Source organism: Manis javanica, chromosome 11 (genome assembly GCF_040802235.1).
Source record: "Manis javanica isolate MJ-LG chromosome 11, MJ_LKY, whole genome shotgun sequence".
Lineage (NCBI taxonomy): Eukaryota > Metazoa > Chordata > Mammalia > Pholidota > Manidae > Manis > Manis javanica.
The window spans coordinates 25,280,452-25,292,842 of record NC_133166.1 but is presented as its reverse complement, the minus strand read 5'-3'; the positions used below and the strand labels follow the sequence as shown (position 1 = coordinate 25,292,842).

General features: G+C 39.2%; 1 protein-coding gene and 1 pseudogene across 1 annotated transcript; both read left to right on the top strand.

The window, feature by feature from the left end:
• Positions 1–1,779: 1,779 nt before the first annotated feature.
• On the top strand, positions 1,780–2,718 carry LOC140844211 (olfactory receptor 52A1-like; annotated as a pseudogene).
• An 8,413-nt stretch (positions 2,719–11,131) lies between these two features.
• Positions 11,132–12,082, top strand: LOC140844210 (olfactory receptor 52A5). The gene has a single exon (XM_073215686.1). It carries the CDS (start codon positions 11,132–11,134, stop codon positions 12,080–12,082), a length of 951 nt encoding a protein of 316 aa, XP_073071787.1.
• The last annotated feature ends 309 nt before the right edge of the window (positions 12,083–12,391 follow it).

Below are 12,391 nucleotides of genomic sequence, written 5' to 3'. Positions count from 1 at the left end.
CTTCCTTGTGAACCAGGCAGACGTTCTGGCTGTTATTTAAGTGTTCCTGTTCTTATACTGATTATTTTTGAAGAAGAACAACATTATCACTATAGAAAGAATCAGTGGTCTATGCATTTGGGTGCATAGAATTAAGAATCGAGGAGCAGACCTCTGGACATCAAGGACTTCGTTGATTGATGAGTCTATGCTATGACATGCCAGCTGATACAACTTTCCTGTACTGAAATCGTCCCACTGACTGATTTCTTCATTGGACGTCTGGCCTCCTGAGCCACAGCTGGTCCTGCTTTACTGGTGCATTTGGTGACATTCGGTACAGGGTCAGCTGTTTCTGGACTTGGTTGTTATAAAGCAACTTTATTGGAGAATCTAGAAAACAGTGATACAATGATACAATGTAAGTATTTTTTTTATAGAATCACAAACATTTCTCTAATGTGTGACTTGACAATTTCTTGCTTCAAAATATATGCTATTACAAAAGTAATGATTTTAATGAAAGAGCAGTGTTCAGATAAGGCATAATAATCCCAAGTTGACAAAAAGTTATATCATCAGTGATTTGAGAGGGCATTGACCCAGTGGCCCCAGAGCCTTCTGCTGGGTCTATTCTGGAATCCCAAAGACTGTCCCCTGTCCCCTGATTCTAGTTGCATATTTGATTCCTTTTTGAAAACTCTCTTCTGAAAATATTTGATCACCTCTCTATTTCCTATTAATTTATTATGCCTGAGCTCACAGAATAATACAAACTTTCCTGATCATCTACACTCATTAAGAATTAATGAATCCTTATTCACCAATATCATGTGCATGTAGCTCTGAATAGTTTAAATCAAAGTAGCCAGCATCTGTTACAGCTTACTCACCAGCTTACCCACTGTCCTACATCCTGTAGTCACCTAGGATGAATTCTGTAGCCCCTCCACGTTGCTTCTGCTTCTTTCTATGACCCCAGAGGCTCCTCCCCCTCAGGAATGCTGTGAGGTGCAATACAGAATTACCCCTATTCTCAACACACAAGTTATGTTTAGCATTTCAGTTGTCATAATACAGACAAAGTTAATACAGTTTTACTACAAATGTAAAAATATCAAAGAATGTTGGGCAGACTCATCATAAGTACATGTAGATGAAGGATCTTTTCTAGAGCCCCTCCTTCAGTTTCCTTTGAAAGGACAGTCATTCTTACCAGGTACAGATGATATAGATACAGATAGATACATAAACATATTACGCTGTTGGGTGTTAACTGTTCCTTTTCTCTTTCATATGGACCTTACACGAATAAGCTGGTCAGTGTTTGAGAATTGGCTGGTCCAAACTGACAGTTCCTGATTCACAGACCACTGAGCACAGCAGAGCGGTGAAGGAGTAGCTGGACGGTGAGATATGGGGATATTCATGAAACTCTAGTTAAAGTGCAGCTTCCAGGACCAATAAACACGTCCAATGATTTTGTCCTTAGGTCCAGAGGGAATAACAGACCAGAAGGTTATTTTCTTCCCCGTGTGATTAGACAGCTTCTTATGCAGTCACCTGACATACACATAACATGTTAATGTGAACAGTGTCTGTGGTGCCCACACTGAAAACGGTGATGTGTCTCTACGGAGTTTACCTTTCCAATCAATCATATGAAAGCGATGTATATGACCTTAGAGTTCTACAAAAATAAAACTGAATCGTCTAGAAGTCTTTTGATGAAAATATGAAGTAGACAAACAGTGCCACTCATAACCTTACTTTGTTTGCATCCAGGGTGACAGGAACGCGATGACCATTTCCAACAGGACAGTCTTCATGCCTCCTGTGCTCACCCTGATCGGGATCCCAGGCCTAGAGTCTGTGCAGGGCTGGATTGGCATCCCATTCTGTGCCATGTACCTCATTGCCATGATCGGAAATTCCTTGCTTCTCATCATCATCAAATCAGAGCGCAGCCTCCACGAGCCCATGTACATTTTCCTTGTAATGTTGGGAGTCACAGACATTGCGCTTGCCACCAGCATTGTGCCCAAGATGCTTGGCATCTTCTGGCTTCATGTACCAGAGACTTATTTTGAATCGTGCTTGCTTCAAATGTGGCTCTTCCACACATTTCAGGGCATAGAGTCAGGCATGCTGGTGGCCATGGCCCTGGACCGTTATGTGGCCATCTGCTATCCACTAAGGCATGCTGCCATCTTCACCCACCAGCTAGTCACCCAAACAGGAGCTGTGGTAACACTCAGGGCAGCCATTCTTGCGGCCCCATGCATTGCGCTGATAAAGTGCCGGTTTCAAGTTTATCTTACAACGGTCGTCTCCCATTCTTACTGTGTGCATATGGCCATTATGAAACTGGCCTAAGAAAATGTCCACATCAATAAAATCTATGGCTTGTTTGTGGCCTTCACTGTGGGAGGCTTTGACCTCACATTCATCACATTGTCCTATATACAGATATTTATCTCTGTTTTTCATTTGCCTCAGAAGGAGGCTCGGTTGAAAGCATTCAGTACTTGCGTCCCTCACGTCTGTGTCTTCCTCCAGTTCTACCTCCTGGCCTTCTTCTCCTTCTTCACATACAGGTTTGGTTCTTATATTCCCCCCTATATCCATATCCTGTTTTCTAGCTTGTACTTGCTGGTCCCGCCATTCCTCAATCCACTTGTCTATGGTGCAAAGACCAAGCAGATACGAGTTCATGTGATAAAAATGTTCTGCTCATAAAATCCACTGTGACTGATACTTTCATGTTCCCTCTTTGAAAAGTAGTAACAATCTCTCAAAACAAAAGAAAACATACCAAAACAAAAAACCCAAAATTATGTCATTTGTGATGCTTGTGCTTTCTATACAATTGTTTTTTGAAGCTTCCCGGATGAAAGGTAGTTTTCAAACATTCACTCTCCATAATAACTGTGTATCCCTGCTGTTGTGGCCCCAGCTGGTAATGAGAATGAGAAACACATAAAGTGCAGTATAGTGAACATATGTCATCTCCTTTTGTCCTTTATGTTTGGAATCTGGTTCACTTTCGTCCTCTAAGAGTTCTTCTTAAGAGTCATAAATATGCATCTCTCACTGAATTGAAATGCTTCTAAGACTCACTGTTCCAGGTTCTCAATGAAAGTAAGTTACTGACGTTCTATTTCTTGATCATGTTAATCATTAAAAAAGTTAAGTCAGAGGATATGTATTCTTACTATATTCTTATCCAAATAGAAAGCCCCAAACAAACAAACAATAAAATCTTTATGTTTCTGAAATGGCTATGGACACTGTGCAAAGTTGTTAAACTTTATTATGAAACTGTTACGTTTCATCAGAGAGTTTTTCTCCATAAGAAAGGAGTGTTCTGTGTGTGTGTGTGTGTGTTAGATTTTCCTTATCTACAAATTGATCACCAACGTATATCTGCCTAAACATTCTTCTCTAGTGGGCAATACAGAAACTGGCAGCAGACCAGTTTCGGATAATCCTCTCTAATTCTAAGTTTATTTGGGGAAGGTTGAGTTATGCCCGAGAGTGACTAGTTCTCACAGTCATCCTGAAAAGATATAAAATCAATATGAGGTAGAGTGTAAGTCTAGAAAATATTCCAACCATATTCCATTGTTAATACCACATAAAATATCTGGTCTAGGGTCCAGGTTGTCCAGTTATTGTGGTCTTCAATCCATCATGACTATTTCCAAACTGAGACCTGAAAATGGGAAAGAAGAGGAAAGACGGGTCATTGTGAAGGCAGGAGGACAACCAGGATACTCTAGCTTCTGGCTCACTTGTGCCAGGACGATGATAGAATAACTTCTTGAACTTGAAATTGCTTGAAAAGCAGAACAGTGTTTTGTAAAAAGTAATTTGAATTATTTCTAGAAATCACAAAATTCACCTTCAAGGAGATTGCATCAGTTTCAACAATGAAATTTACATAAGGCGTAAGCAAAATCACTTGTTTGCCTGACGTTTCAACCACACTGCTTATGACTGGCATTTTTGAGCTTTGACACTTTGATCAATGAGTTACGATTCTCTTTATAATCAGCATTTAACCCTCTTGCTGTTTTCCATTTGTCTATCCTTTCTATGAAGTACTTTATGGTCTCCTTTGACAGTTTTTCTAGTGTGCTCATATTTTTCTTCTTGAGATTACAATCTGAAAAATAAACATTGAACTAAAATCTTCCAGGGCTTTATTCCACAGGACTTATTTCCTAGTAGTAGTGATTTCAGAAGAGAAAGACATTTGAAAATGGAGAGTTCTGGCCCATCAGGGGAGGAGCTGACTCTGCTCCCTCCTGGGGTTGGCGTTCAGGGCAGGAGCAACACTGCCTTGACCCCTTTGGCGTTTCACAGCCTCTTATGTAAATGTTCAATATGGGAAGACCAACCTGCAACATCTGGCACATTGACCCTCTTCTTCTTCTTGGCAGGAACTGCCCACAGGCTGTAGGCATTTTGTGCTGACCCTCCGGACAGAGTCTCTACTCCAGTATGGGAATGGTGGCTGGGCCTCTGTACCACCCTCACTTGCTGTGTACATCAGCCTCATTTGGGATTTAGTTATCAGAACCACTTGACTTTCATTCTAAGCTGTTGCCTTATATTTAAACACTATTAAAAATATGCATGATATTTTTTCTTCCATGTTCCACGTCTGTGAATAATTTCTGAAACTGTTTAGAACCTGTATTAGTCAGGATTCTATAAAGAAATAGAACCAATAGGATCTACAGGATATATGTATACACACCCACCCACACAGCCATACATACACACACACATGTACACACACACACACACACACACACACACACACACACACACACACACACACATCCATCCAAACAGCCAAACAGAAAAAGTGCAGAGTAATGTTAGACCAAATAACTGCACCATGGCCTAGCCAAGTTGAAACCTAGTTTAATAGGACTATGTAAAGCGCAGAGCCCTCCATAATGAGGTGGGTCTCATCTGGTAGTTGAGACCTAAGTAGAATGAAAAGGCTGACTGTTCCGCAAGTAGATTAAACTGTTTATGGGTGCAATATTTTTCTATTTAGTGTTAGGAGTTCAAATAAAAAATATTTGCCACCAATAAGAAGTCCCAGTGTTTGTAAAATATATACTACCCCACAGATCTAAGGAACTTTTAACAAAACATTATCTACGAATAATTGTGCCTGCAACATTCAACAGCATTATAAATCCCCGTGGTTCAAACGTTTGTTTGCATGTCTCCACAAGCGCCTTGGGAGTTGTCCCACAGGGCTGTATGGACGGTCACGTCCTCGTGAAGAGTAGCATGCGGGTCTCAGAAACTGCTAACCTCAAAGCGGAAAAGCATTGAACTTGTTTTTCCTGGAAATATTTAATTTCATTTTGTTACATCTGTGGTTATTTTGTTGGGTGTTTGGCCATTTGATATATATATATTTCTTCTTCAGTTTTCCTGTGTGGATACTCCAGCTGTGTCTGAATTCAATCTACTGATATGAAGTCACTGAGTGCAGAGCTAGGACTAGAGATGCACAACCAGCTCCTCTATGCCAGCATGAGGTGATTTCAACATGTAAGACCCCAAAACCTGTACCATTGGTTACTGCAGGATGAATATACTGTTATGGCAGCTTAACGACAACATGTAGTCAGACAGTCTTTCCATGCCAAATGAAGCAGGGTATTAAATAGGGCCAGACCCAGTGACACAGGTCACACACAGTCTCACTCCACATAAGGCTGTCCTGTCTCTCGGGCAGGTGTATGTGCTGTGATGCTTTCCCTGAGATCGCACCGAATGAGAGTCCCTCCCAACCTCTTCTTGACATCAAACACATTTCCCTTGGGTAAAGAAAGTATAAACATTCTTTCAATTAAGTAAATACTGGCCCTGAGTAATAGTTCTCAGCTGGAAAGTCAATGTAGATGTGGTATCGGGCCCCAATTATTTGAAAATTAGTATCACTTATTTTATTAAATTATGAACGCCGCTGGCACATTTGGTGTGAGCTGGTTTGGACAGAGGATAGATTTGTGCACCAAAGTTCACATGAGGAAGGCTCAGAAATTGGTACGTTATTGTGGCTCTAAGGTGAACTTTCCCAAGTCAGCACCCTTTGAGGACGCTAAAAAGAAATCAGTATTTTTTTGACTCTAATTACAGAAATATTCCTATTAATCTCCTGTTAGCATGTCTACAGTGAGTAGTCTGAATATCTCAATGTTTTTATTTCCATTTATTAACTCAAAACTTTTGTAAATAACTGCCATTGACTTGTTTTGTGTTGTCTTGGAGCTGTGTTTTCTGTTAGGAATACTTAAAAGGAGGGTCATTTTGGTTCCCAATCCCAAAGAGAAACCCCAGTTTGAGAATTGTTTTAGATGCAGAGCTAATGTTAGACAATAAGTGTTCTAAGTTCTGAATGATATTGTCCCTGTTTTATATACTCTTGTCCCAGATGAACCATACAACTTAACAATGATTGGTGAATAGCATTCCCCAGGGTGAGTCCTACAGTACAAACATATTCCCTTCACTATATGATACCTTAAAAAGAGTTCTGTTCCAGGGCATCTGCTTGTATTACCACGGGTGACCCCCGGTAAGTCTTTGGGCTGAGATTCTGCACTGAGGGTGGGGAAATGGAGGGTTGGTTTCAAAGGGAACACAAACCCATCATTTCCAGTATGATGCCAGGATGGTAAAAAGGCACAAAAATCTTACAGTATCTGACTTCTCAAACTCTAGGTAGAGTTTGTCTAATACTATTTCGAATATTACTGGGTCAGTTAATGACACAAGGACATGATTTACTGGGAGGCTGACAAATAGGTGGACCCTAGAGAACAATATGGTCTGATGAATGACTGGAAAGCTTATTGTTAAAAGGTCAGGAAATTACAAGTTTAGACTTGGAAAGATTCAAAGCAAATTATGCCCTTCAAGTCATTCAGGGAAAAGCTCATTTGGGTGAAATCCCATCAAATATGTGAAGTCATTCATGAAAAGGAAATCATCAGCTTTTATTGATTAATAGGTGACATTAATTAAAAGAAAAATAATTCTCTTTTTCCTTCTAAATATTTTAAATGGATTATATCACAGAATATTGACAGTTACCCTGCTGAAATTCCATCCATAAACAGTGTTTTAGCAATAAAAATATTGAGACAATGAGAAATTTATAACTGGTCGGAAAACACGCAGAGCTCAGCAGTGATGTTCGAGATTCAAACTCTCTTGACTTTAGATTCTGTTCAGTTAACCACCTCAGCACATGGTGGTTGTGTATCTTTGAAAGGTAGAATTAGGACTTCTCTGAGAAAGGAAAATGGAGGCAGTCAGTATCAAATCAATATAAACAAGCCCTGTGAGGCCTTTCGAGGTGCCCTGCCACAGGGCAACCTGTCTCAGACACAGAGCCAGGTCTCTGCGCTAGATGTCTTGAGGCAGAGACCAAAAGTCAGAGACTTTATAGAAGAAAAGGAATTCCGGGATTGTAGAGAGGGTGGATTTAGACCCCTAAATCTCTTGATTCTGTCTCAATTCTGGGAATTAGCCTGAGTGAGACCTGGAGTTCTCAGTAACACTAATGGTTCAGGGTTTGTGCTGCACATGAGACCCAAGATCATCTCCCCAGCCCATGAACTGCAGGGGTTTAAGATATCTTGCCTCCCTCCTCTAAACGTATACATATCTGTGCACGCAAAGTTGCTTTCTTCTTGTCTTTTGTCATTAGGGTTGTTTCTCTCAACCCAAAAACATCTTTAAGCTTGTTTCCCTCCATTTCTCCTATTTCAAGGTAGCAAGTCCCACAGATTTTGCTTCCTTGTCATTCCTCCAGTCTTGTCATGGTCTTCATAATACCCCTGCTCGGTCACAAATATCCTTCAAAACTGAACTTCTGGCACATAGTTTTCACAAGCCCTTCAAGCCTTTTATCAAGCTACCAGAAAATTGGATTTTTAAAGGGAAAAGACTTGTCCTTCCACCTAAAATTTCAAATTATTTGGTTTAAAATGCTTTCTTCACTTCTGATATTCTCCCTCTTTTTTAGCCTCTGAAACATCATTTCTGCTTATGAAATAATGTATATATGCCAACTATTTATTCATTTGCTACCTCACCCTATGTTTAATGCTCCTGTGATTTTTGTATGAAGTATTTCCAGGAATACCCTTCTCCATCCACTTATCTGCCTGATACCTAGTAAAGGATGACTCAGCTTAATAGCTAATTTATTCTGCCATTTTGATTAAAAGAATATATACATTAATTTTTAAATTGATGTATATACAATAAAGTACACAAATATTAATATACAGATTGATGAATTTTGACTTTTGTATACCCTCATGTCACCCTTATCCGGATGAAAATATCAAACATTCTTACTAATAGTTTTCTACTTCACCTGTTTCACCTCTCACACTCAACCCATACCACTGTAATCTCCAGTCTGTTCCCTGGGATTGTAAGACTACATATGTTTTGAAACATTAATTCTTATTCAATTAAAGACCACTTACTCTCCTAAAGTAAGACTCTGAAACAGGGTTAGCAATCAGAAGTGATGTGATTTACCTCACATACCTAGGGCCAACTGAAGAAACATTTCTGATTGCCATGACAAGAGAGAGCGCCTGGCATCTAATTGATAGAGGAGTCAGAGATAATGTAGGCCTCTTACAATGTAGATAATTACCCATAACATAATGGTCATCTGGCCCAGGATGCCTGTTATGTTGAGATTGAGAAACCTGGCTATAGAATTTCAGACCTTGTGATGTGGAACTGTGAAAATGTAAGGAGGAAGGTAGCTACGTTCTTCACACCATGCATGTTCGTTGCGACTGAAGGCAGGCTTTTCTCGGTCCTCTGTCTGCTAGTTTCTTTAGTTGCTTCCTTCTCTTTCCCATCTCCTTCCTGATCACTCACACATGTAGTTCTTCAGGGCTACAGTTTGTGTGCCACCCTCTAAGGAGTCTCTGGGCCCACAATTACTGATGTGACTAGTTTAAATCTTCCAAATTAGTATTCCTGATATAGGCAAGAGCATACAGTTTTGAGCCAAGTCACAAAGAGAGTCAGGCAGCATATAGATGTTAATCATGCTGTGAATTGGTCTTATGTCAGATGCATAGCACAAAACAAACACATATGCAATGTATATATTATACCTATTTGGTGAAATAAGAAGGCAATAAGGGAATTATTTCCATCAGAATCTCAATAGGAACAAACACTAAAATAGGTCGTGTGTTTTTGCACAACCTGATGTGATTAGGTTATACACACCAGTATGTATCTCATAAACCTTACTGAATTATAATTATAAAATATCAGAGGACAGAAATATTTTTTGTTCTTTTGGGTCATTATGTCATGCAATTTGTATCCAAGTAGATGTACTAACAACAGTCTTAGATTTTCATTAATATAATAGTCTAATGATGTCATTACCATAATTTAAGGGAAGTCATATTATCTCAAAATGTTTAAAGAGCAGAAGAACATGAGTGATATAATACTCATTTGATAAATGATAGATACTAGTTTTGAATTCTCAACACTCAGGACAATATAGATACTTCATAATTATAGGATACATGTATTTAACTTGTTCTCCAGTTTTTTCAACAATTTCTTGGAACAAGAGAATACTTAATAATTATGAATTGTAACAAAAAATTAGCACATAAACTTCTATTTTGTGGATAGTAATGTTACTTTTTAATTTGAGGAAGATGTAGTCTTGCATATTGTATATTTGCTAAAGGGTCAGTTCCTGAACTAGGCGTGTCAGAAAGGAATGCCTTACTCAGAGTTCAATAAGTTTTAAGAGTTCAGTAAGTTCAATAAAAAATAGGCATAGTCAGAACGAATTCTAATGTGTTTTGCTAAGGAGCACAGCCATGAATTGAAATTACTTATTTCACACCAAATAAGTATGAGAAGTAGCATAATGTATGGCTGGGCATGGAAAACCTCTGAAAGTTGGAAACATTAGGTAGAAAACATGCTGAGTCTATTGGAGACAGATTACATGGAGAGGAGAATAACCTAATAAGACAAGTGGTGAGCTGTAAAATGGAAAAATATTCTGGACAAACTTGTCTTCTGATTATGAGCAAAAGAATTGTCTATCAACACCGTGGATCTTTTGTACCAGCTATGCAGAGTCTAACTCTTAAAACATGTTTGTATTACATTTTCCCCCCAATATTGTACGACAGTTCACACACACACACACACACACACACACACACACACACACACACACACACACTGCAGGTAAGCATAGTGCACTGGATAAAGAGAATCTGTGTGTCCAGAAGTCACGGCTTAGAAAGAAGCTATTCAATCCCTTCAACTTTGTTCATTGAAAATGTTTTAGGCATGTAGAAATATAGAAAATGATGGTTGGTTTTGTAATGACTTTGTGAAGAGAGATAGATAATTAGAGAGGACTCGTTGAAGTGAAACAGAAAGATGGGTGCTGTCCCCTTGTATATATTTGCCACGTGTACTGTATCTGTTCATCCATCAGTGTGAACTAAGGCTGTTTGCATATCTTGGCTATTATGAATAATACTGTAGTAATGGGGGTTTACTCAGAGAAACAGACAAACACTCTATGATATAATTTATATGTATAACCTTTAAAAAGCTGAACCCATAAAAACAGAGATAAAATTGTGGTTTCTGGGGCTGAAATGTTGCAGTATGAGGGATAGAAACTTTCAACTAGTAGATAAATAAATGCTGGAGATCTAATGTACAGGATAGTGATTATAGACAGTAATATGGTATTGTAATTATCAAGTTACTAAAGACCAGATCTTCATTATTTCCACCACAAGAAAGAAAATTCTGTGATTTGATAGAGGTACCACCTAACAGTACAATGGCAATCTCATTGTAACTTATTAGCATCTCAAACTAACATGTGTACATTAAACTTAGAATATGTTATATGTCAAACATATTTCAATTAATAAATGAAGAAAAGATAAGATGGTATACTCATAATAAAGTATATTTAAGTAAAAAGTAATTCTTCTTAATTTTAATTCATCAAGTTTGACAGGGAATAGAAGATTCAACAATGCCACTATCTGATCCTAGTGATCAAATCGCCATGTCCATACTCAACGGCTCCGTCTTCATGCCGTCTGTGCTGACACTCCTGGGGATTCCAGGCCTGGAGTCCATGCAGTGTTGGATCGGGATTCCATTCTGTGTCATGTACTTCATTGCTGTGATTGGGAATTCTCTAATTCTAGTTATAATCAAATATGAAAGCAGCCTCCATAAACCCATGTACATTTTTTTGGCCATGCTGGGGGCCACAGACATTGCACTCAGCACCTGTATTCTTCCCAAAATGCTAGGCATCTTTTGGTTTCATTTGTCAGAGATTTCTTTTACAGCCTGCCTTCTGCAGATGTGGCTTGTGCATTCATTCCAGGCAATCGAATCAGGTGTCCTACTGGCAATGGCCCTAGATCGCTATGTGGCCATCTGTGACCCATTGAGACATGCCACCATCTTCTCCCAACAGCTCTTGACTCACCTTGGAGTAGGAGTGACACTCAGGGCTGCCATTCTTGTAGCACCATCTATTGTGCTTATCAAGTGTCGTCTTAAACTGTACAGAACTACACTGGTCTCCCACTCTTACTGTGAGCACATGGCCATTGTGAAGCTGGCCACTGAAGACATCCAGATCAACAAGACCTATGGCCTGTTTGTTGCCTTCACCGTCTTAGGGTTTGACATAATCTTTATCACCTTGTCCTATGTTCACATCTTTATCACTGTCTTCCAACTGCCCCAGAAGGAGGCCCGACTCAAGGCCTTTAATACATGCATTGCCCACATCTGTGTCTTCCTGCAGTTCTACCTCCTTGCCTTCTTCTCTTTCTTCACACACAGGTTTGGTTCTCACATACCACCTTATGTCCACATCCTCTTATCAGACCTTTACCTGTTAGTCCCCCCTTTTCTCAACCCTATAGTGTATGGAGTGAAGACCAAACAAATTCGCGACCATGTCCTGAAAATATTTTTCTCCAAAAAATCATCTTGATCATTAGTGGTGCTTTCTACAGAGTTTTTAGGTGGATCAAGGAGCAACGTGAATATGGTGAAAGGTTGTATCTTCTCCAATTATCTGTACCTGAATAAAAGATCTTTAAATCTCAGATGCTCAGAATTGAAGTAGAACTTTAACAAACCATGCAAGACTTAATAACTTTTGTTTGCCACTTATATAAAGAACACAATTCTCTTATGCTGAAATCTCAGATTGTTTCCATTATTCTTGTTTAGTTCTGTTTGTTTAAATATACAGGGTCCTCTCTGGCCATGCTTAGGCATATCCAGAAACAAACCTTGG

Bases quoted from the DNA above. Each gene is read 5' to 3' on its own strand.
- LOC140844210 (XM_073215686.1), top strand. From the start codon at position 11,132: ATGTCCATACTCAACGGCTCCGTCTTCATGCCGTCTGTGCTGACACTC.